This window comes from Nerophis ophidion, linkage group LG16 (assembly GCF_033978795.1).
Source record: "Nerophis ophidion isolate RoL-2023_Sa linkage group LG16, RoL_Noph_v1.0, whole genome shotgun sequence".
NCBI lineage: Eukaryota > Metazoa > Chordata > Actinopteri > Syngnathiformes > Syngnathidae > Nerophis > Nerophis ophidion.
In genome coordinates, this window is record NC_084626.1 from 43,748,467 (window position 1) to 43,774,855 (window position 26,389).

The 26,389-nt window shown below is 40.0% G+C and overlaps 1 protein-coding gene across 4 annotated transcripts in view; it reads left to right on the forward strand.

Moving 5' to 3' along the window:
- The window catches only part of LOC133535433 (plexin-A1-like), a 508,851-nt gene that overhangs the window by 409,265 nt on the left and 73,197 nt on the right, over nt 1–26,389 (forward strand). For all 4 annotated transcript variants that reach the window (XM_061875266.1, XM_061875268.1, XM_061875267.1 and 1 more), the window contains exons 13-15: nt 10,560–10,711; nt 23,635–23,758; nt 23,833–23,969. In XM_061875266.1, the coding sequence (XP_061731250.1) occupies nt 10,560–10,711; nt 23,635–23,758; nt 23,833–23,969 (413 nt within the window). The remainder of the gene's footprint in view (nt 1–10,559; nt 10,712–23,634; nt 23,759–23,832; nt 23,970–26,389) is intronic.

Consider the following 26,389-nt stretch of genomic DNA (forward strand, 5'->3'; position numbering starts at 1 on the left):
ATATTGTGAGAGTCCAGTGCATAGTGGATCTAGAATAATAGTGTGTGAGTCCAGTCCATAGTGGATCTAACATAATATTGTGATAGTCCAGTCCATAGTGGATCTAACATAATAGAGGGAGTCCAGTCCATAGTGGATCTAACATACAGTAATAGTGGGAGAGTCCAGTCCATAGTGGATCTAACATAATAGTGTGAGAGTTCTGTCCATAGTGGATCTAACATAATAGTGTTAGAGTCCAGTCCATAGTGGATCTAACATAATAGTGTGAGTCCAGTCCATAGTGGATCTAACATAATATTGTGAGAGTTCAGTCCATAGTGGATCTAACATAATAGTGAGAGTCCAGTCCATAGTGGATCTAACATAATAGTGTGAGAGTCCAGTCCATAGTGGATCTAACATAATAGTGTGAGAGTCCAGTCCATAGTGGATCTAACATAATAGTGTGAGAGTCCAGTCCATAGTGGATCTAACATAATATTGTGAGAGTTCAGTCCATAGTGGATCTAACATAATAGTGAGAGTCCAGTCCATAGTGGATCTAACATAATAGTGTGAGAGTCCAGTCCATAGTGGATCTAACATAATAGTGTGAGAGTCCAGTCCATAGTGGATCTAACATAATAGTGTGAGAGTCCAGTCCATAGTGGATCTAACAAAATAAAGTGAGAGGTGTGTGTCGTCGTCTCCCACCCCCCCCCCCCCCCCCCCCTTTGTTGGTTGTATTTCCTTTCAGCGCTCTTGTTTTTGTACTGTTTCCTGTTTGTCTCCTTGAGTGCTGTGTCCCCTCAGCTGTGGCTGATTGGCACCTGGCCACACCTGGTGTCAATCAGCCAGTTACTATTAAAATGTGCTTTCTCTCCGCTCGGTGTTGGAGTATTGTTGTGTCGATGTCTGGCGTCCCATTGGGTGTGAGTTTTCCTTGCCCTTATGTGGGTTCTTCCGAGGATGTCGTAGTCGTAGTGGTTTGTGCAGTCCTTTGAGACATTTGTGATTTAGGGCTATATAAATTAACATTGATTGACTGATTGATTGATTTAGCTAACAATCATGCTGCAAGATCTAGCATGTTGCACTCAATCTTTAATCCCATTAATTCCTGTTAATTCCCATGGAAAGTTTCCAACTTTGAATATTCCCGGAATGTTGCAACCCTCGCTACAACACACACGTCTGGTCCCCAAGTCTAGTATGGCAGAGTCCTAGTGCTGGCCTTGGATGCTGCCTGGTCACTAGCGTCCTAGTGCTGGCCTTGGATGCTGCCTGGTCACTAGCGTCCTAGTGCTGGCCTTGGATGCTGCCTGGTCATCCATCATCTCCAGCCTGCTCTGCCCCAAGAGGACGGAAAGGCATTATTGTTGCCCTTAGAAACCAATTAAAAGAACCCAGGCCATGTGTGTGTGTGTGTGTGTGTGTGTGTGTGTGTGTGTGTGTGTGTGTGTGTGTGTGTGTGTGTGTGTGTTTCCATATGTTGCCGACTTGTGATGCTCTACATATGCAACAGTGTGATTTATGTACGAGTAAAGATTTGTGATCCTGAGTGTAGTGTTTTACTTCTTTTCTTACGCTTCTATTTTGGTGGCTTTTTCTCTTGTTTTGGTATTTTCCCGTAGCGGTTTCGTGTCTTCCTTTGAGCGATATTTCCCGCATCTACCTTGTTTTAGCAATCAGTTGCTTTTATCCTTATTCGTGTGGAGATTGTCGATTGTCATGTCGTGTTCGGATGTACGCAGTAAGTCGTTGCTGTCGTCCAGCATTCTGTTTTTGTTTACTTTGTAGCCAGTTCGGTTTCAGTTTAGTTCTGCATAGCCTTCCCTAAGCTTCAATGTCTCTTATTAGGGACTCTCCCCTTTTGTTTGTTTTTGGTTTAAGCATTAGACACAATTTTACCTGCACTATGCCTCCCGCTGTTTCCTGACATCTACAAAGCAATTAGCACCGGCTGCCACCTACTTACTCTGTCGAGTTCTAGACAACACCGACACTCGACAACAACACATTTTGCAGGCTTTTTTTTTTTTCCTCCCTCCACGGTGGAAGCATTCCACGTTCGGGGGCGCCCGGTCCGCTCATGTCTATGGTATGAGCCGACTTATTACCACAATTTTCTCACCGAAACCTGCCGGTTGACATGTGGTCGGGAACCATGTTCACTTGACCGCTCTGTTCCTTAGTAAAGCTTCACCTTCGGGAATGTAAACAAGGAAACACCGGCTGTGTTTGTGTTGCTAAAGGCGGCCGCAAAACACCGCTTCCCACTTACATCTTTCTTCTTTGATGTCTCCATTATTAATTGAACAAATTGCAAAAGATTCAGCAACACAGATGTCCAGAATACTGTGGAATTATAAGATTAAAGCAGACAACTTATAGCTGGGATCGGGCTACAACTCGAGACGCCACGCGTAGGCGTCATCATATCGACGTTTTCAACAGGATACTTGGCGGGAAATTTAAAATTGCAATTTAGTAAACTAAAAAGGCCGTATTGGCATGTGTTGCAATGTTAATATTTCATCATTGATATATAAACTATCAGACTGCGTGGTCGGTAGTAGTGGCTTTCAGTAGGCCTTTAAGGCCTACTGAAATGAGATTTTCTTATTTAAACGTGTCATTTTTGATCATTTTGCGATATTGCCATATTTTTGCTGAAAGGATTTAGTAGAGAACATCGACGATAAAGTTCGCAACTTTTGGTCGCTAATAAAAAAGCCTTGCCTGTACCGGTAGTAGCAGATGATGATGTCACCGGTGTGAGGACCCCTCACATTGTTTATAATGGGATCCCCCAACAAAAAGAGCTATTCGGACCAAGAAAACGACAATTTCCCCATTAATTTGAGCGAGGATGATATATTTGTGGCTGAGGATATTGATTGCGAAGGACTAGACAAAAATGTAAAAATAAATAACGTTTTAAAAAAATAGGCGATATTTTTAGACACATTTACTAGGATAATTCTGGTAGATCCCTTATCTGCTTATTGTTTCAATAGTGTTTTAGTGACATGACAGCTGCTGCAGGACGACGAATAATCCATTGATGTCTCCGGTAAGACGTATATCACAATTTCCCCATCCAAAAACATGCTGGTTGACGTAGAGAAAACATGTTCGCTTGACCGCTCCGCTTCACAACAAACAGAAACACCGGCTGCAATCCACCGCTTTCCACCAACAGCATTGTTGCAAAAGATTCCGCAACACAGATGTCCAAAATACTGTGTAATTACGCCATGAACAGAGACGACTTTTAGCCGTGTTTGGTGCGGCGCTAATATTTCCTGACAATCCGTGACGTCACGCGTACGCGTCATCATTCCGCGACGTTTTCAACAAGATACTCGCGGTAAATTTAAAATTGCAATTTAGTAAACTAAAAGGCCGTATTGGCATGTGTTGCAATGTTAATATTTCATCATTGATATATAAACCATCAGACTGTGTGGTCGGTAGTAGTGGCTTTCAGTAGGCCTTTAAAGGGGAACATTATCAGCAGACCTATGCAAGCGTCAATATATACCTTGACGTTGCAGAAAAAAGACCATGTATTTTTTCAACCGATTTCCGAACTCTAAATGGGTGAATTTTGGCAAATTAAATGCTTTTTTGTTTATCGGTCTTTTAGCGATGATGTCAGAACGTGACGTCACTGAGGTAACACACCCGCCATATTCATTTTCACATTACAAACACCGGGTCTCAGCTCTGTTATTTTCCGTTTTTTCGACTATTTTTTGGAACCTTGGAGACATCATGCCTCGTGGGTGTGTTGTCGGAGGGTGTAACAACACTAACAGGGAGGGATTCAAGTTGCACCACTGGCAAGAAATCTGCCGCCAGACCCCCATTGAATTTGCCAGAGTGTCTTCACATTTTACCGGCGATGCTAACAGACATGGCACAGAGATGTATGGATAACCTGCAGATGCATTTGCAACCATTAAGTCAACGAAATCACAAAGGTGAGTTTTGTTGATGTTGTTGACTTATGTGCTAATCAGACATATTTGGTCACGGCATGACTGCCAGCTAATCGATGCTAACATCCTACGCTAATTGATGCTAACATGCTATTTACGCTAGCGGTATGTACATTTAAAACTAGATACCCACATTTAATGCCAAACAAACACTTACCAATCGACGGATTTAAGTCGCTCCAGTGTCACAAAATGCGAAAGTCCTAATCGTTTGGTCCGCACATTTTACCGGCGATGCTAATAAGTTAGCCATGCTATGGGCCACTTCATTAGGTACACCCACGCTATGGCCGAATCGCGTCAATAGCTTCAATTTCTTCTTCAATTTCGTTTGCGCTATCTGCCTCCATACTCCCACCATCTGTTTCAATACATGCGTAATCTGTTGAATCGCTTAAGCCGCTGAAATCCGAGTCTGAATCCGAGCTAATGTCGCTATATGTGGTAACCGCCATGTTGTTTGTTTTGGCAGCACTGTATGACGTCACAGGGAAATGGATAGTGGTTTCGAAGATAGCGAAAATAAGGCACTTTAAAGCTTTTTTAGGGATATTCCGGGACCGGTAAAATTTTTAACAAAAACTGCAACAAATACAACAAGCCACTGGGAACTGATTTTTATTGTTTTCAACCCTTTGGTAATTGTGATAATGTTCCCCTTTAAACAAATAATTATTTGGCCTAAGCCCCGTTTCAGCCACGCTAAACCGGCTAATATGCTAAAAGTTGGAAAAGTCGGCAAAAGTCCGAAAAATTTTCAAAATACCTACCCAGGTTCAAGCCCCACAAGTCCCGCCGTCGGCCGGGACGCCCTCATTGTCCAAAACGCTCAGCTCAGCTCCTTCTTCACCACAACGGATCGATACGGTGTCCGCATTACTGAAGACGCCGCACAGATGTCAGGTTCAAACGCTGATGACATCTATTAAACAGACAAGAAGCAACGAATCAAGCAGGGACGCAGTTCAATTTAGCTCAATTGAGGAGAGACATTCGGGCTGTACTCTATGCTCTAAAAGTCTCGCCCACGTGCTTCCTCTATTTATTTGGGAGGTCCCTGGTTACGTCACTGAAGCTGTCGATGAAACATAAAACAAGCCACCGGGAACTGATTTATAGTGTTTTTAACTATTTTGAAATTGCGATAATGTTCCCCTTTAATGTTTCTTGTACATTACAACTAAACTTCACATACTCGAGCAGTTTGGCGTTCTAGCTGATAAACCCGTGAAGCATACCTCGCTTAATCCGCAGACCATCTCTGGCCGCGTGCCCCCTATCGCCCTCCATCTCCCCCCTCTTTCTAACGAGTAGATGTTATCTCTGCTCAGGCGGCCGCAACAGTCGAAGCCTCTGACACGAGCAGACAAGTCGTAGATGAGAAAGAAAAACAGACTTTGAATGGAAGTAAAGCGCTGGGGGAGCATAGAAAGTCTTTGAGCCGCTCTTTGTTTGCCCGCGGAAATGACAAGTTTTGTATTTGGGCGTGTTTTGATAAGGCCGGGCCGAATAGAGGAAGAGATTTGATTACCATATCTGGAGATTCTTGACTAGCGCGGCGCTGTGTGCCAATCACTGCTTTGTCTGGTGCTAAAACACGCGCTGGGAGAAAAGAGGCGGCGAATTGAAAAGACACAAAACCGGGGAGAGGGCGAAAGCAAAGATGTTCGCCGTACGCCGTTTTGGAGTCGGGAGAGAAAACGCTCAATCATTATATCACTTTGGTATTCTGGCTCTGGAACTCTGCTTTGTTCCCATTGTGTCTTTTTTCCTGCTCACTTTCCTGAACAGCTGGGAGATGAACTACAAACCCCGTTTCTATATGAGTTGGGAAATTGTGTTATATGTAAATATAAACGGAATACAATGATTTGCAAATCCTTTTCAACCCATATTCAGTTGAATATGCTACAAAGACAACATATTTGATGTCGCAAATAATCATTAACTTTAGAATTTGATGCCAGCAACATGTGACAAAGAAGTTGGGAGAGGTGGCAATAAATACTGATAAAGTTGAGGAATGCCCATCAAACACTTATTTGGAACATCCCACAGGTGTGCAGGCTGATTGGGAACAGGTGGGTGCCATGATTGGGTATAAAAACAGCTTCCCGAAAAATGCTCAGTCTTTCACAAGAAAGGATGGGGCGAGGTACACTCCTAGCGATTAGGGGGTTGTCAGGGGGTTTCAAGCGTCAGTTGTCAGGGGGTTGTCAGCTAGCGATTAGAGTGTTGTCAGGGTCAGTTGTCAGGGGGTTGTCAGCGTCAGTTGTCAGGGGGTTTTCAGCTAGCGATTAGGGGGTTGTAGGCTACAGATTAGGGGGTTGTCAGGGTCAGTTGTCAGGGGGTTGTCAGCTTCAGTTGTCAAGGGATTTTAAGCTAACGATTAGGGGGTTGTCAGCTAGTGATTAGGGGCTTGTCAGCTAGCGATTAGGGGGTTGTCAGGGTCAGTTGTCAGCTAGCGATTGTAGGTTGTCAGAGATTTGGGTGTTGTCAGAATCAGATGTCGGGGGGATGTCAGCTAGCGATTAGGGGGTTGTCAGCTAGCAATTAGGGGGTTATCAGGGTCAGTTGTCAGCGTCAGTTGTCAGGGGTTGTCAGCTAGCGATTAGGGGCTTGTCAGCTAGCGATTAGGGGGTTGTCAGGGTCAGTTGTCAGGGGGTTGTCAGCTAGCGATTGTAGGTTGTCAGCGATTTGGGTGTTTTCAGATAGCGGTTAGGGGGTTGTCAGAGTCAGTTGTCAGGGGGATGTCAGCTAGCGATTAGGGGGTTGTCAGCTAGTGATTAGGGGGTTGTCAGCTAGCAATTAGGGGGTTATCAGGGTCAGTTGTCAGGATCAGTTGTCACCGTCAGTTGTCAGTTGTCAGGGGTTGTCAGCTAGCGATTAGGGGGTTGTCAGCGTCAGGGGGTTGTCAGGGTCAGTTGTCAGCATCAGTTGTCAGGGGGTGTCAGCTAGTGATTAGGGGGTTGTCGGTGTCAGGGGGTTGTCAGCGTCAGCGTCAGTTGTCAGCATCAGTTGTCAGCGTCAGTTGTCAGGGGTTGTCAGCTAGCGATTAGGAGGTTGTCAGCGTCAGGGGGTTGTCAGCATCAGTTGTCAGCATCAGTTGTCAGGGGGTTGTCAGCTAGCGATTAGGGTTTTGTCAGCGTCAGGGGGTTGTCAGCGTCAGTTGTCAGGGGATTGTCAGTGATTGATTAGGGATTTGTCGGGGTTGTCAGCTAGCGATTGGGGGTTGTCAGCGATTTGGGTGTTGTCAGATAGCGATTATGCGGTTGTCAGGGTCAGTTGTCAGGGGGTTGTCAGCTAGCGATTAGGGGGTTGTCAGCTAGCAATTAGGGGGTTGTCAGGGTCAGTTGTCAGCTTCAGTTGTCAGGGGTTGTCAGCTAGCGATTAGGAGGTTGTCAGCGTCAGTTGTCTGGCGGTTGTCAGTTAGCGATTAGGGGGTAGTCAGCATCAGGGGATTGTCGGGGTCAGTTGTCTGGCGGTTGTCAGCTAGCGATTAGGGGGTCGTCAGCATCAGGGGATTGTCAGGGTCAGTTGTCAGGGGGTTGTCAGCATCAGTTGTCAGGGGGTTGTCAGCTAGCGATTAGGGTTTTGTCAGCGTCAGGGGGTTGTCAGCATCAGTTGTCAGGGGATTGTCAGTGATTGATTAGGGATTTGTCGGGGTTGTCAGCTAGCGATTGGGGGTTGTCAGCGATTTGGGTGTTGTCAGTTAGCGATTGTGCGGTTGTCAGGGTCAGTTGTCAGGGGGTTGTCAGCTAGCGATTAGGGGGTTGTCAGCTAGCGATTAGGGGGTTGTCAGTTGTCAGCATCAAGGGGTTGTCAGCGTCAGTTGTCAGGGGTTGTCAGCTAGCGATTAGGGGGTTGTCAGCATCAAGGGGTTGTTAGCGTCAGTTGTCAGGGGGTTGTCAGCTAGCGATAAGGGGGTTGTCAGCTAGCGATTAGGGGGTTGTCAGCTAGCGATTAGGGGTTGTCAGTTGTCAGCATCAAGGGGTTGTCAGCGTCAGTTGTCAGGGGTTGTCAGCTAGCGATTAGGGGGTTGTCAGCATCAAGGGGTTGTCAGCGTCAGTTGTCAGGGGGTTGTCAGCTAGCGATTAGGGTGTTGTCAGTGTCAGGGGGCTGTCAGTTTTCAGGGGTTGTCAGCGATTGATTAGGGGGTTGTCAGCTAGCGATTGGGGGTTGTCAGCGATTAGGGTGTTGTCAGCTAGCGATTAGGGGGTTGTCAGGGGGTTTCCAGCTTTCAATTCAAGTTAGGGTCATCATAACCTACTTCTCATGTTCCCGGCAGTCATTAATCGGCGGTGCTCGCCATTTATACTTGCTTTAAGTACGTGATACCAGCCCGTGTGGGTCCCACTCTACTGCCACCAATCACCCCCCCACACACCCCCACATCAATTTCTAATCCAATTAGCCTGAGCCCTAATTATCCCAGTAATGACTGATTACCACGGGGACTATTGTGTGTCCGTGCTGTGGATGAATGACGCAGTGATTAGCAACATGCTCGCTAGCCATTAGTACCTCCGCACCTTTCAGGGGAATTGGAGGGACCATAGGTCAGTCTGTCCTGTAATTGTATTCAGCAGATTAATGCTGCCGGGGTCAAAAAGTGAGGACCGTAAGGAAGTCGTGTGCAAGAAGGCGGGCCGCGAATGTTTATATAAAGGTTTTTTTTTTTTAAATAGGGACGGGATACAGAAAAATAGATATCTGAAACAGTTGTCCGATGTCATAATGTTTGTAGTCAATGCTCATTTACAAACCCCGTTTCCATATGAGTTGGGAAATTGTGTTAGATGTAAATATAAACAGAAAACAAGGATTTGCAAATCATTTTCAACCCATATTCAGTTGAATAAGCTACAAAGACAACATATTTGATGTTCAAACTGATAAACTACATATAATTTTTGCAAATAATAATTAACTTTAGAATTTCATGGCTGCAAAATGTGCCAAAGTAGTTGGGAAAGGGCATGTTCACCACTGTGTTACATCACCTTTTCTTCTAACAACACTCAATAAACGTTTGGGAACTGAAAGTGGAATTCTTTCCCATTCTTGTTTTCTCTAGAGCTTCAGTCGTTCAACAGTCCGGGGTCTCCGCTGTCGTATTTTACGCTTCATAATGCGCCACACATTTTCCATGGGAGACAGGTGTGGACTGCAGGCGGGCCAGGAAAGTACCCGCACTCTTTTTTTACGAAGCCACGCTGTTGTAACACGTGCTGAATGCGGCTTGGCATTGTCTTGCTGAAATATGCAGTGGCGTCCTTGAAAAAGAAAGCGCTTAGATGGCAGCATATGTTGTTCCAAAACCGGTATGTACCTTTCAGCATTGATGGTGCCTTCACAGATGTGTAAGTTACCCATGCCTTGGGCACTAATGCACCCCCATACCATCACAGATGCTGGCTTTTGAACTTTGCGTCGATAACAATCTGGATGGTTCGCTTCCCCTTTGGTTCGGATGACACGATGTCAAATATTTCCAAAAACAATTTGAAATGTGGACTCGTCAGACCACAGAACACTTTTCCACTTTGCATCAGTCTATCTTAGATGATCTCGGACCCAGAGAAGCCGGCGGCGTTTCTGGATGTTGTTGATAAATGGCTTTTCGCTTTGCATAGTCGAGCTTTAACTTGCACTTACAGATGTAGCGACCAACTGTATTTAGTGACAGTGGTTTTCTGAAGTGTTCCTGAGCCCATGTGGTGATATCCTTTAGAGATTGATGTCGGCTTTTGATATAGTGCTGTCAGAGGGATCAAAGGTCACTGTCTTTTATTTTTGGTTTTTGGCCATGCCGCTTACGTTGAGTGATTTCTCCAGATTCTCTGAACCTTTTGATGATATTATGAGCGTAGATGTTGACAACCCTAAATTTCTTGCAATTGCACTTTGAGAAACGTTGTTCTTAAACTGTTTGACTATTTGCTCACGCAGTTGTGGACAAAGGGGTGTACCTCGCCCCATCCTTTCTTGTGAAAGACTGAGCATTTTTTGGGGAAGCTGTTTTTATACCCAATCATGGCACCCACCTGTTCCCAATTAGCCTGCACACCTGTGGGATGTTCCATATAAGTGTTTGATGAGCATTCCTCAACTTTATCAGTATTTTTTGCCACCTTTCCCAACTTCTTTGTCACGTGTTGCTGGCATAAAATTCTAAAGTTAATGATTATTTGCATTAAAAAAATGTTTATTATGAGTTTGAACATCAAATATGTTGTCTTTGTAGCATATTCAACTGAATATGGGTTGAAAATGATTTGCAAATCATTGTAAATTTGTTTATATTTACATCTAACAAAATTTCCCAACTCATATGGAAACAGGGTTTGTACAACTGTCATACATCTGTAGATCTATATCTATGCATACATCTGGTAGGTCATTGATGTATAGACTGAATAGTATCAGTCCGAAGACTGTTAGACTGAGCCTGAAGCCGTGCCGGTCTTCGTTCTTCATCTAACCTCATAGCAATAGTCGCGGACTCTGGCCGAGTTCTGTCAAAGGTGTAACAAATATATCCTTTGTTCTTTTTGCTTCTCCTGGCAGCTGTTTCCTGAGACCGGGCCTAGGCAGGGAGGAACCATGCTGACCATCACGGGCGAGAATTTGGGCCTGCAGTTCAAAGACATCCAGAACGGAGTCCGCATCGGAAAAGTGGCCTGTAATCCTCAAGAAGACCAGTACATCAGCGCCGAGCAGTATGTTGACGCCGTTTTATTATTATTTTTTCTTCCATCACTCTTTGTTTCTGATAATAAGTGTCATCATGAGGACAACACATGATGTAAGTGTCTATATTAGCTATATTAGCCTACTATCAAAATGCCTTTAAAAGTCTTATATAAGTGTTTTAATGAAGGCAACACGTGATGTAAGTGTCTATATAAGCCTACTATCAAAATGACTTTAAAAGTCATATATAAGTGTTATAATGAAAACAACACTTGATGTGTCTATATTAGCCTACTATCAAAATAACTTTAAAAGTCTTATATAAGTGTTATAATGAAGACAACACGTGATGTAAGTGTCTATACAAGCCTACTATCAAAATGACTTTAAAAGTCATATATAAGTGTTATAATGAAAACAACACTTGATGTAAGTGTCTATATTAGCCTACTATCAAAATAACTTTAAAAGTCTTATATGTGTTATAATGAAGGCAACACATGATGTAAGTGTCAATATTAGCCTACTATCAAAATGACTTTAAAAGTCTTATATTTGTGTTATAATGAAGGCAACACATGATGTAAGTGTCTATATTAGCCTACTATCAAAATGACTTTAAAAGTCTTATAAGTGTTATAATGAAGGCAACACGTGATGTAAGTGTCTATACAAGCCTACTGTCAAAATGACTTTAAAAGTCTTATTTACAAGTTATAATGAAAACAACACATGTTGTAAGTGTCTATATTAGCCTACTATCAAAATGACTTCAAACGTATTATATAAGGGTTATAATAAAGACAACACATTTTGTAAGTGTCTATATTAACCTACTATCAGAATGACTTTAAAAGTCTTATATAAGTATTATAATGAAGACAACACATGATGTAAAAGTCTATATTAGCCTACTATCAAAATGACTTTAAAAGTCTTATATAAGTATTATAATGAAGACAACACATGATGTAAAAGTCTATATTAGCCTACTATCAAAATGACTTTAAACGTTTTATATAAGTGTTATAATGAAAACAACACATGTTGTAAGTGTCTATATTAGCCTACTATCAAAATGACTTCAAACGTATTATATAAGGCTTATAATAAAGACAACACATTTTGTAAGTGTCTATATTAACTTACTATCAAAATGACTTTAAAAGTCTTATATAAGTATTATAATGAAGACAACACATGTCTGAAGTGTCTATATTAGCCTACTATCAAAATGACTTTAAAAGTCTTATTTACGTGTTATAATGAAGACAACACATGTTGTAAGTGTCTATATTAGCCTACTATCAAAATGACTTTAAAAGTCTTATTTACGTGTTATAATGAAGACAACACATGATGTAAGTGTCTATATTAGCCTACTATCAAAATAACTTTAAAAGTCTTATATTTGTGTTATAATATAGACATCACTTGATGTAAGTGTCTATATTAGCCTACTATCAAAATAACTTTAAAAGTTTTATATGTGTTATAATGAAGGCAACACATGATGTAAGTGTCTATATTAGCATACTATCAAAATAACATTAAAAGTGTTATATTTGTGTTACAATAAAGACATCACTTGATGTGTCTATATTAGCCTACTATCAAAATGACTTTAAAAGTCATATATAAGTGTTATAATGAAGACAACACATTATGTAAGTGTCTATATTAGCCTACTATCAAAATGACTTCAAATCCGACGGCCTTCAGATTAAATCCTTGCTTATTTCAAGTGTGTGTGGGGGGGGGGGGTCCGTGTTCAGACAAATGGCATCCAATTCAACATGAAGCACCCCACCCCCCCCTCCATTATAAATCAGAATTATAGCTCAATCCCAATTGAATTAGCACATTTAACCCCTTCATCACAGTAAGTCAGCCCCTCCTGACACAGATGTAATGACGTGGGACTTGGGGGGGGGGGGGGGGTATATGTTGCATAAAAGCCAAGTAGAGAGCTGAGCCTTGTGAACACTCCCTCTGATGAAGTCATGTTTTTCTGGGAAATTTCTGCAGCCTGATTGGCATTGTGAGCAGCAGAGTACATTTGTTTCATGCACTGACAGAGAAATATGATTTGCTCTGCATTAGTAAACCAATCAAACCCCCAACAGAATGCGTACATCACGGGTAAATAGGTTGGGGGGAGGGGGGGTGGGGCTTGTCAGAGTCGCCCGTGTTCTATTTTCACTTCCGCCGCCGTGGTTTGTACTCCAATGATCGACTCGCTGACTTTTTCCGCGCGCGAGTCCCGGCAGATTTGTCTTCTTGGTGCCTGTCGGAGGGAAGGAAATATCAGCAATTTGACTTTGATGGTTCTGACAGTCAGGACAACAGAACTCGCTAGAAGTGGGATGACAGGTGTCCCCGAAATGGCTTTTGGGATAATGTGTCTGTTGTTGTTGTTCTGTGAGTTGATGGAGTGGTGGTACACTTTGCACAGGGAGTGTCAGCATCTGCTTGGCAAGGGTCTCGGCTACCCCAAATGTTGCAAGGGACAAACATACAGAAAAAACTAATCTGTGTGGAGCCGCAAAAGATATAAGTATTGTAATGAAGACAAGATATGACGAAAGTGTCTATATTCGCCTACTATAAAAGTGACTATAAATGTCTTATATAAGTGTTATAATGAAGACAACACATGACGTAAGTGTCTATATTAGCCTACTATCAAAATTACTTTAAAATTCTTATATAAGTGTTATAATGAAGACAACACATGGCGTAAGTGTCTATATTAGCCTACTATCAAAATGACTTTAAAATTCTTATATAAGTGTTATAATGAAGACAACACATGGCGTAAGTGTCTATATCAGCCTAATATAAAATGACTTTAAATAAATTATATAAGTGTTATAATGAAGACAGCACATTACATAAGTGTCTAGTAGCCTACTATAAAAGTGACTTTAAAAGTATTTTATAAGTGTTGTAATGAAGGCAACACATGATGCAAGTGTCTAAATTAGCCTACTATCAAAATGACTAAAAGTCTTATATAAGTGTTATAATGAAGAGAACACACTATGTACCGTAAGTGTCTATATGAGCCTACTATCAAAGTGACTTTAAAAGTCTTATATAAATGTTATAATGAAAACAACACATGATGTGTCTATATTAGTTATATTAGCCTACTATCAAAATGACTTGAAAAATCTTATGTAAGTGTTATAATGAAAGCAACACATTGTATAAGTGTCTATATTAACCTACTATCAAAATGACTTTAAAAGTCTTATATGAGTATTATAATGAAGACAACACACTATGTACCGTAAGTGTCTATATTAGCCTACTATCAAAGTGACTTTAAAAGTCTGATATAAATGTTATAATGAAGACAACACATGATGTAAGTGTCTATATTAGTTATATTAGCCTACTATCAAAATGACTTTAAAAAAACACTATATAAGTGTTATAATGAAGACAACACATGACGTAAGTGTCTGTATTAGCCTACGATAAAAGTGACTTTAAAAGTCTTGTGTAAGTGTTATAATGAAGTCAACACATGACGTGTCTTTTTTAGCCTACTATAAAAGTCTTATATAAGATGATGTAAGTTTCTCTATATTAGCCTACTATCAAAATGAATTTAAAAATCTTATGTAAGTGTTATAATGAAGGCGACACATGGTATAAGTGTCTACTGTATATTAGCCTACTATCAAAGTGACTTTAAAAGTCTTATATAAGTGTTATAATGAAGACAACACATGATGTAAGTGTCTATATTAGTTAATTAGCCTACTATCAAAATTACTTTAAAAAATACATTATATAAGTGTTATAATGAAGACAACACATGAAGTGTATTTTTAGCCTACTATCAAAATGACTTTAAAAGTCTTATGTAAGTGTTATAATGAAGACAACACATGACGTAAGTGTCTATATTAGCCTACTATCAAAATGACTTTAAAAGTCTTATGTAAGTGTTATAATGAAGGCGACACATGGTATAAGTGTCTATATTAGCCTACTATCAAAGTGACTTTAAAAGTCTTATATAAGTGTTATAATGAAGACAACACATGATGTAAGTGTCTATATTAGTTAATTAGCCTACTATCAAAATTACTTAAAAAAATACATTATATAAGTGTTATAATGAAGACAACACATGAAGTAAGTGTTTTTTTAGCCTACTATCAAAATGACTTTAAAAGTCTTATGTAAGTGTTATAATGAAGACAACACATGACGTAAGTGTCTATATTAGCCTACTATCAAAATGACTTTAAAAGTCTTATGTAAGTGTTATAATGAAGACAACACATGACGTAAGTGTCTATATTAGCCTACTATCAAAATGACTTTAAAAGTCTTATGTAAGTGTTATAATGAAGACAACACATGACGTAAGTGTCTATATTAGCCTACTATCAAAATGACTTTAAAAGTCTTATGTAAGTGTTATAATGAAGACAACACATGACGTAAGTGTCTATATTAGCCTACTATCAAAATGACTTTAAAAGTCTTATGTAAGTGTTATAATGAAGACAACACATGACGTAAGTGTCTATATTAGCCTACTATCAAAATGACTTTAAAAGTCTTATGTAAGTGTTATAATGAAGACAACACATGACGTAAGTGTCTATATTAGCCTACTATCAAAATGACTTTAAAAGTCTTATGTAAGTGTTATAATGAAGTCAACACATGACGTAAGTGTCTATATTAGCCTACTATAAAAGTGACTTTAAAAGTCTTATATAAGATGATATAAAATTGACTTTGCCTACTATAAAAGTGACTTTTAAAGTCTTATATAAGTGTTGTAATGAAGGCAACACATGTTGTGTCTATATTAGCCTACTATCAAAATGACTTTAAAAGTCTTATGTAAGTGTTATAATGAAGTCAACACATGACGTAAGTGTCTATATTAGCCTACTATAAAAGTGACTTTAAAAGTCTTATATAAGATGATATAAAATTGACTTTGCCTACTATAAAAGTGACTTTTAAAGTCTTATATAAGTGTTGTAATGAAGGCAACACATGTTGTGTCTATATTAGCCTACTATCAAAATGACTTTAAAAGTTTTATAAAAGTGTTATAATGAAGACAACACATGATGTAAGTGTCTATATTAGCTATCATTAGTTAAAAGGAGGCTCCCCAGAGGGTGAGATAACTTCTAGAAATTATTGGCTTAGAGAGGTATAGATGTGTGTGTTCAAGTTAAAGGAAACTGTCTTCTTTTAATGGATTTATTGCAATCTTTGCAAGCTAGCTAACGTTTGCTGTGGTCTGGAACAACGCGGAAACGTTTTCTGTGGTCTGGAACAACATGGAAACGTTTGGTGTGGTCTGGAACAACACGGAAATGTTTGGTGTGGTCTGGAAAAACATGGAAACGTTTGCTGTGGTCTGGAACACTATGGAAATATTTGCTGTGGTCTGGAACGACATGGCACACAAACAACTATCAGAAATGCAGCTAATGTCACATACAGATAACGTGTCCTGAGACATGCAAATATGAATTAAATACACTGAGGACATGAGTAAAGGAAATTAACGAGGCATGATGCTGTCACATGTACATACAGCTAGCCCAAATAGCATGTTAGCATCGATTAGCTCGCAGTCAGGTACTGACCTAATATGTCTGATTAGCACTCAACACAAGTCAATAACATCAACAAAGCTCACCTTTGTACATTCACACACAGTATAAAAGGTTTGGTGGACATAATGAGACAAAGAAGGTGTGGCTTAAAACACATCTTTCCGTGGCGGCGGCGGAGAAAGTCGTACATGTCAACAAACTGTTGCGTCACGGTCCACACAACTGTGGTGAGTTCAGGGACCATCAAATCTAATGGGTTTATTACAATCTTTGCAAGCTGGGTAACGTTTGCTGTGGTCTGGAACAACATGGAAACATTTGCTGTGGTCTGGAACAACATGGAAATGTTTGGTGTGGTCTGGAACAACACGGAAACGTTTGCTGTGGTCTGGAACAACATGGAAAAGTTTGCTGTGGTCTGGAACACTATGGAAATATTTTCTGTGGTCTGGAACGACATGGCACACAAACAACTATCAGAAATGCAGCCAATGTTACATACAGATAATGTGTCCTGAGACATGCAAATATGAATTAAATACACAGAGGACATGAGTAAAGGAAATTAACGAGGCCTAATGATGTAACATGTACATACAGCTAGCCCAAATAGCACGTTAGCATCGATTAGCTCGCAGTCAGGTACCGACTTAATATGTCTGATTAGCACTCCGCACAAATCAATGACATCAACAAAGCTCACCTTTTGTCCATTCACACACAGTATACAAGGTTTGGTGGACAACATGAGACAAAGAAGGTGTGGCTTAAAACACGTCTTTTCCGGTAAAAGTCGTACATGTCAACAAACTGTTGCGTCAGTCCACACAACTGTGGTGAGTTCAGGGACCGTCAAGTGAAGCATTAACACAAACAAATTAATATGTGGGATTTTTTGACAATTAGGACGGTTTGTGTCATGCTTGTCCTCTACAGTAACCATCCCATCCATCCATTTGTCTACCGCTTGTCCCTTTAATGGTGGCGGGGGGGTGCTGGAGCCTATATATATATATATATATATAAATATATATATATATAAATATATATATATATATATATATATATATATATATATATATATATATATATATATATAAAACCTTGAGCCCTGTCCTCTGTGCCGGATTGGCCGGTTGCCATGGTACCCGGAGGGGGCGTGGTCGGGCGGCGGAGCTGTCCCGCTAATGAGAAGCGATGTTAGCCACGCCACGCCATTAGTGGCCCCCGTTACTCTCTACGTCCCCCGTGACCCCGTCATAGCCGCAACTCAGGAGACACCCCATTATGGGACTGATGGCGTGGGTCAAAGGTCAGCTGCTGCAGAAAATGAGGTGCGCTGTTGAGCACAATGTAGACGTGTAGAAGTATGGCTTGCTGTTTCCCACGGACCGCCAATCAATTTCGTGGTGGGGGCGTGACCCGGGTCGGCTCGTCATTGAATCATTTGCATAATTGGCTATGACATGTGTGTATATATATATATATATAAAAAGATCAAATCTGTGTTATTATCATCATCTACATCAACTACAAACCCCGTTTCCATATGAGTTGGGAAATTGCGTTTGATGTAAATATAAACAGAATACAATGATTTGCAAATCATTTTCAACCCATATTCAGTTGAATATGCTACAAAGACAACATATTTGATGTTCAAACTCATAAAAAAAAAATGTTGTTTGCAAATAATCATTAACTTTAGAATTTGATGCCAGCAACACGTGACAAAGAAGTTGGGAAAGGTGGCAATAAATACTGATACAGTTGAGGAATGCTCATCAAACACTTATTTGGAACATCCCACAGGTGTGCAGGCTAATTGGGAACAGGTGGGTGCCATGATTGGGTATAAAAACAGCTTCCCAAAAGTCTTTCACAAGAAAGGATGGGGCGAGGTAAATAGTCAAACAGTTTAAGAACAACGTTTCTCAAAGTGCAATTGCAAGAAATTTAGGGATTTCAACATCTACGGTCCATAATATCATCAAAAGGTTCAGAGAATCTGGAGAAATCACTCCACGTAAGCAGCATGGCCGGAAACTAACACTGAATGACAGTGACCTTCCATTCCTCAGACGGCACTGTATCAGAAACCGACATCAATCTCTAAAGGATATCGCCACATGGGCTCAGGAACACTTCATAAAACCACTGTCAATAAATACAGTTGGTCGCTACATCTCTAAGTGCAAGTTAAAGCTTTACTTTGCAAAGCGAAAGCCATTTATCAACAACATCCAGAAACGCCGCCGGCTTCTCTGGGCCCAAGATAATCTAAGATTGACTGATGCAAAATGGAAAAGTGTTCTGTGGTCTGACGAGTCCACATTTCAAATTGTTTTTGGAAATATTCGACATCGTGTCATTCAGACCAAAGGGGAAGCGAACCATCCAGACTGTTATCGACGCAATGTTCAAAAGCCAGCATCTGTGATGGTATGGGGGTGCATTAGTGCCCAAGGCATGGGTAACTTACACATCTGTGAAGGCACCATTAATGCTGAAAGGTACATACAGGTTTTGAAACAACATACGCTGCCATCTAAGCGCCTTCGTTTTCATGGACGCCCCTGCTTATTTCAGCAAGACAATGCCAAGCCACGTGTTACAACAGCGTGGTTTCGTAGTAAAAGAGTGCGGGTACTTTCCTGGCTTGCCCGCAATCCAGACCTGTCTCCCATGGAAAATGTGTGGCGCATTATGAAGCGTAAAATACGTGAGCGGAGAACGACTGAAGCTCTACATAAAACAAGAATGGGAAAGAATTCCACTTTCAAAGCTTCAACAATTAGTTTCCTCAGTTCCCAAACGTTTATTGAGTGTTGTTAAAAGAAAAGGTGATGTAACACAGTGGTGAACATGCCCTTTCCCAACTACTTTGGCACATGTTGCAGCCATGAAATTCGAAGTTAATTATTATTTGCAAAAAAAAACAACATTTATGAGTTTGAACATCAAATATGTTGTCTTTGTATTGCATTCAACTGAATATGGGTTGATTTGTTTTATATTTACAACTAACACAATTTCCCAACTCATATGGAAACGGGGTTTGTTGTCAAATTCCGCCGCGTCATCACATTCCAGTGAGTGAGATGTAACTCATCACATTCATCTCCAACATTCCCTCTCATAAAGAGTTAATAGCAGGTCTGACTGGTCCGCCCGGACCAGTCAGACCTGCTTTTGTGAGCGGGGGCCGTCCTGGTCCTAGTGGGAATAAAAGGGAGGATCGGGCGTCCAAGTGCACTGCCTGAGAATGTGAGATGTGGTTGCCATGGCTACCTTCTGGGAGACTGGAAGCAGGGGAGTTAATAACTCATCTCGGTGTAGGATATGAATCTGCCTCGCTCACTTTCTCTCCCTCTTTTAGTGGCCTTTCCCCTCCGTCTCATCCCTTCGCTCCGGCTAATTAACAGTCCAGCGTGTCTGCGGTGTTTGCCCTGTGGGCGCTCCTCCCCTCACTCACTCCTCCCCTCACTCACTCCTCCCCTCGCTCACTCCTCCCCTCGCTCACGCCTCCCCTCGCTCACGCCTCCCCTCGCTCACGCCTCCCCTCGCTCACGCCTCCCCTCGCTCACGCCTCCCCTCGCTCACGCCTCCCCTCGCTCACTCCTCTCCTCGCTCACTCATCCCCTCGCTCACTCCTCTCCTCGCTCACGCCTCCGCTCACTCACGCCTCCCCTCGCTCACTCCTTCCCTCGCTCACTCCTCCCCTCGCTCACGCCTCCCCTCGCTCACTCCTCTCCTCGCTCACTCATCCCCTCGCTCACTCCTCTCCTCGCTCACGCCTCCGCTCACTCACGCCTCCCCTCGCTCACTCCTTCCCTCGCTCACTCCTCCCCTCGCTCACGCCTCCCCTCGCTCACGCCTCCCCTCGCTCACGCCTCCCCTCGCTCACTCCTCCCCTCGCTCACTCCTCCCCTCGCTCACTCCTCCCCTCGCTCACGCCTCCCCTCGCTCACTCCTCCCCTCGCTCACGCCTCCCCTCGCTCACTCCTCCCCTCGCTCACTCCTCCCCTCGCTCACGCCTCCCCTCGCTCACTCCTTCCCTCGCTCACTCCTCCCCTCGCTCACGCCTCCCCTCGCTCACTCCTCCCCTCGCTCACTCCTCCCCTCGCTCACTCCTCCCCTCTCTCACGCCTCCCCTCGCTCACTCCTCCCCTCGCTCACGCCTCCCCTCGCTCACTCCTCCCCTCGCTCACTCCTCCCCTCGCTCACGCCTCACATGCGGTGTGATCACCACCTGGGAGGTGAGGGGAGCAGTGAGCAGCAGCAGTATTCACGCCCAGGAATATTTTTGGGGTGATTTAACCCCCAATTTGATGCTGAGTGCCAAGCAGGGAGGTAATGGCTTTCATTATGACACTTGTTTTCAATATAACACGTATTTTAAATAGGAAACCTGTTTTAAATATTACACTTCTTTTTAAATATTACGCTTTTTTTCCAATATTACACCTTTTTTAAATATGACACCTGTTTTCATTATGACACTTGTTTTAAATATTTAACTTTTTTTTTCAATATGACACTTGTTTTCAATATTACACTTGTTTTCAATATTACACTTTTTTTCAATACGAAACTTGTTTACTTAATATTACACTTTTTTAAAATATGACACTTGTTTTCATTATGACACATGTTTTAAATATTACATTTTTTTTAATACCACACGTGTTTTAAATATTAAACTTTTTTTCAATATGACACTTGTTTACTTAATATTACACTTTTTTAAAAGGGACACCTGTTTTAAATATTACCCTTTTTTTAATATGACACTTGTTTTCAATATTACACTTTTTTAAAATATGACATTTGTATTCAATATTACACTTGTTTAAATATGACACTTGTTATAAATATTACACTTTTTTAAATATGAGACTTGTTATAAATATTACACTTTTTTAAATATGACACTTGTTATAAATATTACACTTTTTTGAATATGACACTTGTTATAAATATTACACTTTTTTGAATATGACACTTGTTTTAAATATTAAACTTTTTTTCAATATGACACTTGTTTACTTAATATTACAATTTTAAAAAAATATGACATTTGTATTCAATTTTTTTACTTTTTAAAATATGACACTTGTTTACTTAATATTACACTTTTTAAAAAATATGACATTTGTATTCAATTTTTTTACTTTTTAAAATATGACACGTGTTTTCAATATTACACTTTTTTTAAATATGACACTTGTTTTCAATATTTTATTTTTTTAAATATGACACTTGTTATAAATATTACACTTTTTTAAATATGACACTTGTTTTTAATATTTTATTTTTTAAAATATGACACGTGTTTTCAATATTACACTTTTTTTAAATATGACACTTGTTTTCAATATTTTATTTTCTAAAATATGACACGTGTTTTCAATATTACACTTTTTTTAAATATGACACTTGTTTTCAATATTTTATTTTTTTAAATATGACACTTGTTATAAATATTACACTTTTTTAAATATGACACTTGTTTTTAATATTAAACTTTTTTTCAATATTACACTTGTTTACTTAATATTACACTTTTTTAAAAGGGACACCTGTTTTCAATATTACACCTTTTTTAAATATGACACCTGTTTTCAATATGACACTTGTTTTCAATATTACACTTTTTTTAAATGACACCTATTTAAATATGACCCTTGTTTTAAATATCACTTTTTTTCAATATTTCACTTGTTTTAAATATTATACATTTTTAAATATGACACGTTTTCAATTTTGCACTTATTTTAAATATTATACTTTTTTAAATATGACATCTGTTTTCAATATTACACTTGTTTAAATATGACACTTTTTTCAATATTACAATTTTTTTAAATGACACTTGTTTTCAATATTACACTTTTAAAAAATATTTCACATGTTTTAAATATTACACTTTTTTAAAATATGACACCTGTTTTCATTATGACACTTGTTTTCAATATAACACGTATTTTAAATAGGAAACCTGTTTTAAATATTACACTTCTTTTTAAATATTACGCTTTTTTTTCCAATATTACACCTTTTTTAAATATGACACCTGTTTTCATTATGACACTTGTTTTAAATATTTAACTTTTTTTTCAATATGACACTTGTTTTCAATATTACACTTTTTTTCAATACGAAACTTGTTTACTTAATATTACACTTTTTTTAAATATGACACTTGTTTTCATTATGACACATGTTTTAAATATTACATTTTTTTTAATATGACACGTGTTTTGAATATTAAACTTTTTTTCAATATGACACTTGTTTACTTAATATTACACTTTTTTAAAAGGGACACCTGTTTTAAATATTACCCTTTTTTTAATATGACACTTGTTTTCAATATTACACTTTTTTTAAATATGACATTTGTATTCAATATTACACTTTTTTAAATATGACACTTGTTATAAATATTACACTTTTTTAAATATGACACTTGTTATAAATATTACACTTTTTTAAATATGACACTTGTTATAAATATTACACTTTTTTAAATATGACACTTGTTTTAAATATTAAACTTTTTTTCAATATGACACTTGTTTACTTAATATTACAATTTAAAAAAAATATGACATTTGTATTCAATTTTTTTACTTTTTAAAATATGACACTTGTTTACTTAATATTACACTTTTTGAAAAATATGACATTTGTATTAATTTTTTTTACTTTTTAAAATATGACACGTGTTTTCAATATTACACTTTTTTTAAATATGACACTTGTTTTCAATATTTTATTTTTTTAAATATGACACTTGTTACACTTTTTTAAATATGACACTTGTTTTTAATATTAAACTTTTTTTCAATATTACACTTGTTTACTTAATATTACACTTTTTTAAAAGGGACACCTGTTTTCAATATTACACCTTTTTTAAATATGACACCTGTTTTCAATATGACACTTGTTTTCAACATTACACTTTTTTTAAATGACACCTATTTAAATATGACCCTTGTTTTAAATATCACTTTTTTTCAATATTACACTTGTTTTAAATATTATACATTTTTAAATATGACACGTTTTCAATTTTGCACTTATTTTAAATATTATACTTTTTTAAATATGACATCTGTTTTCAATATTACACTTGTTTTAAATATGATCCTTGTTTTCAATATTACACCTTTTTTGAATACGACATTTCTTTTCAATATTACACTTTTTTTTCAATATTAAATTTTTTTTAAATATGGCACTTGTTTGCGATATTACAATTTTGAAAAAATACGACACTTGTGTACAGTGAGACCCTCCATGAACATGTCCCCTCGCTCGCTGTCTTTCAGGATCGTGTGCCGACTCAACGACGCCACAGGTTACAGGGTCCAGGAGGCCCAGGTGGAAGTGTGCGTGAGGGACTGCAGTCATCCCGACTACAAAGCCGTCTCCACCAAGGCCTTCACTTTTGTGGTAAGACTCGCTGCCTTTGAGGTCCGAGTCCGCATCAGGGACCGCCGCTGACTGGTCCTGCTGTCCCTTCTCAGTCTCCGTACTTCACCCACGTCACTCCGTCCACCGGGCCGCTGTCTGGAGGAACGCGGATCACCATAGAAGGAAGTCATCTCAACGCCGGCAGCGCCGTGTACGTGAAGATAGGACTTCATGCCTGCCGCTTTGAGAAGTGAGTTCGTGTCCCTCCCTCTTTCTTTCGACCGCTGGGCCAGAAGTAGAACACACACTATTTTATGATTACAGCAAAGTCTTTTTTTATTCATACCCATCACTAGTCAGAACCTACGTTAAAGGCCTGCTGAAATAAGATCGCGGGTTGTGGAGCTCCTCACATCTGAACATTGTTTACAATAATGGCCACCAGCAGCCAGAGCGATTCGAACCGAGAAAGCGACGATTTCCCCCATTCATTTGAACGAGGATGAAAGATTTATGGATGAGGAAAGTGAGAGTGAAGGACTACAATTAAAAAGAAAAAAAAAATAGGGCAGCGAGGGAGCGTTTCAGATAGGGAAGATGCTGTGAGAGGCGCCGTGGCAGCCGTGGGGGTGGCAGGACCACTCGGCAAGGCCCAACCGCAACTAGGGATAGAGCCATACCGCTATGAACCAGACGGTGACGGTCAGGAGGACGCATATTGATGCTGGAGTAGCACACGACATAGAACGCCTTCAGAATACAGAATGGTAAAATGTTTTTTATCAATACACCTTAAGGATGGATGGATTCCGGAAAATCCCTTATCTGCATATTATGTTACTAGTGTTTTAGTGAGATTATATGGTCGCACCTGTACTACCTGAAGGTCGGCCCCGCACCAGTCGACGGGTGGTGGCGATGCCCATCTCCGCCCTTCGCAAAGGACCCTCTTCGAAACACAATATTTCAAAATGATCGCTGCATAATACACTGTACTATGTGTGTGTGGTCCAATCCAAACGTGTTCGTTTGACCGCTCTGTTCCAAAGTAAAGCTTCACCGTCATCTTTCGGGAATGTAAACAATGAAACACCGGCTGTGTTTGTGTGGCTAAAGGCGGCCGCAATACACCGCTTCCCACCTACAGCTTTCTTCTTTGACGTCTCCATTATTCATTTAAGAAATTGCAAAAGATTCAGCAACACAGATGTCCAGAATACTGTGGAATTATGCGACGAAAAGAGATGACTTATAGCTGGGAACGGGTCTGGAACAAAATGTCCTCTACAATGCGGGATGTCACGCGCACGTGTCATCATACCGCGACGTTTTAGCATGATACTTCCGCGCGAAATTTAAAATTGCAATTTAGTAAACTAAAAAGGCCGTATTGGCATGTGTTGCAATGTTAATATTTCATCATTGATATATAAACTATCAGACTGCGTGGTCGCTAGTAGTGGCTTTCAGTAGGCTTTTAATGTTACTCGAGCTGATATGCCGTACTTTCCGGGCTATAGAGCGCACCGGTATTCAAGCCACACCCACCAAATTTTAGAATAAAAACATATTTGTACATATATTAGCCGCACAGGACCAAAATTTGCAAAAAATACCGGTACGAAATATTCTGTCAGCGTTTGTTTACATTGCTTATTTGTTACCAAACGGCAGTAAAACGGCCGATAAAACAAAACAGAAGTCATGGTCATGGACCCACTAGCTGTGCAAGCTCGCTCTCCAATCAGCTAAACAGACTCAATAACTCCACAATGACGTTACAAAACTGAAACAATACATAAAGAATGCCATTGTAAGTTAATAATACTAACTCAGACACTTATAAACGTGTTAGCATATTTGCTAATGCTAATGACAATAGCTTGATTACATTACGATGGCAGATACAAATATGCATGAAAACACTCCTACAGACATCACACATGGGACGGGTTAGTAAGTATGAATTGTTGTAGTTACATTGTAAAATGAAGAGTCCTTTAGAGCAGAAACGCCATGGATAGTTTTACTTCCGGTTCAGGGCACTTTCAACCCACAACTCATCCAAAAGATGGCGCTGTAGCACGAACGAGAACATACCTTTTTTGAGTCTGTCAGAATCTACGTTCCGATCCTCACCTATGGTCATGAGCTTTGGGTTATGACCGAAAGGACAAGATCATTGGTTCAAGATCCACGTTCCCATCCTCACCTATGGTCATGATCTTTGGTTTCCGACCAAAAAGACAAGATCATGGGTACAAGATCTACGTTCCCATCCTCACCTATGGTCATTAGTTTTGGGTTAGGACCGAAAGGACAAGATTACAGGTACAAGATCCACGTTCCCATCCTCACCTATGGTCATGATTTTTGGTTTCCGACCAAAAAGACAAGATCATGGGTACAAGATCTACGTTCCCATCCTCACCTATGGTCATTAGTTTTGGGTTAGGACCGAAAGGACAAGATTACGGGTACAAGATCTACGTTCCACTTCTCACCTATCGTCATGATCTTTGGGTTCCGATTGAAAGGACAAGATGACGGGTTCAAGATCTACGTTCCCATCCTCACCTATGGTCATGATCTTTGGGTTCCGACCGAAAGGACAAGATCACAGGTTCAAGATCTACTTCCCATCCTCACCTATGGTCATAAATGGGTTGT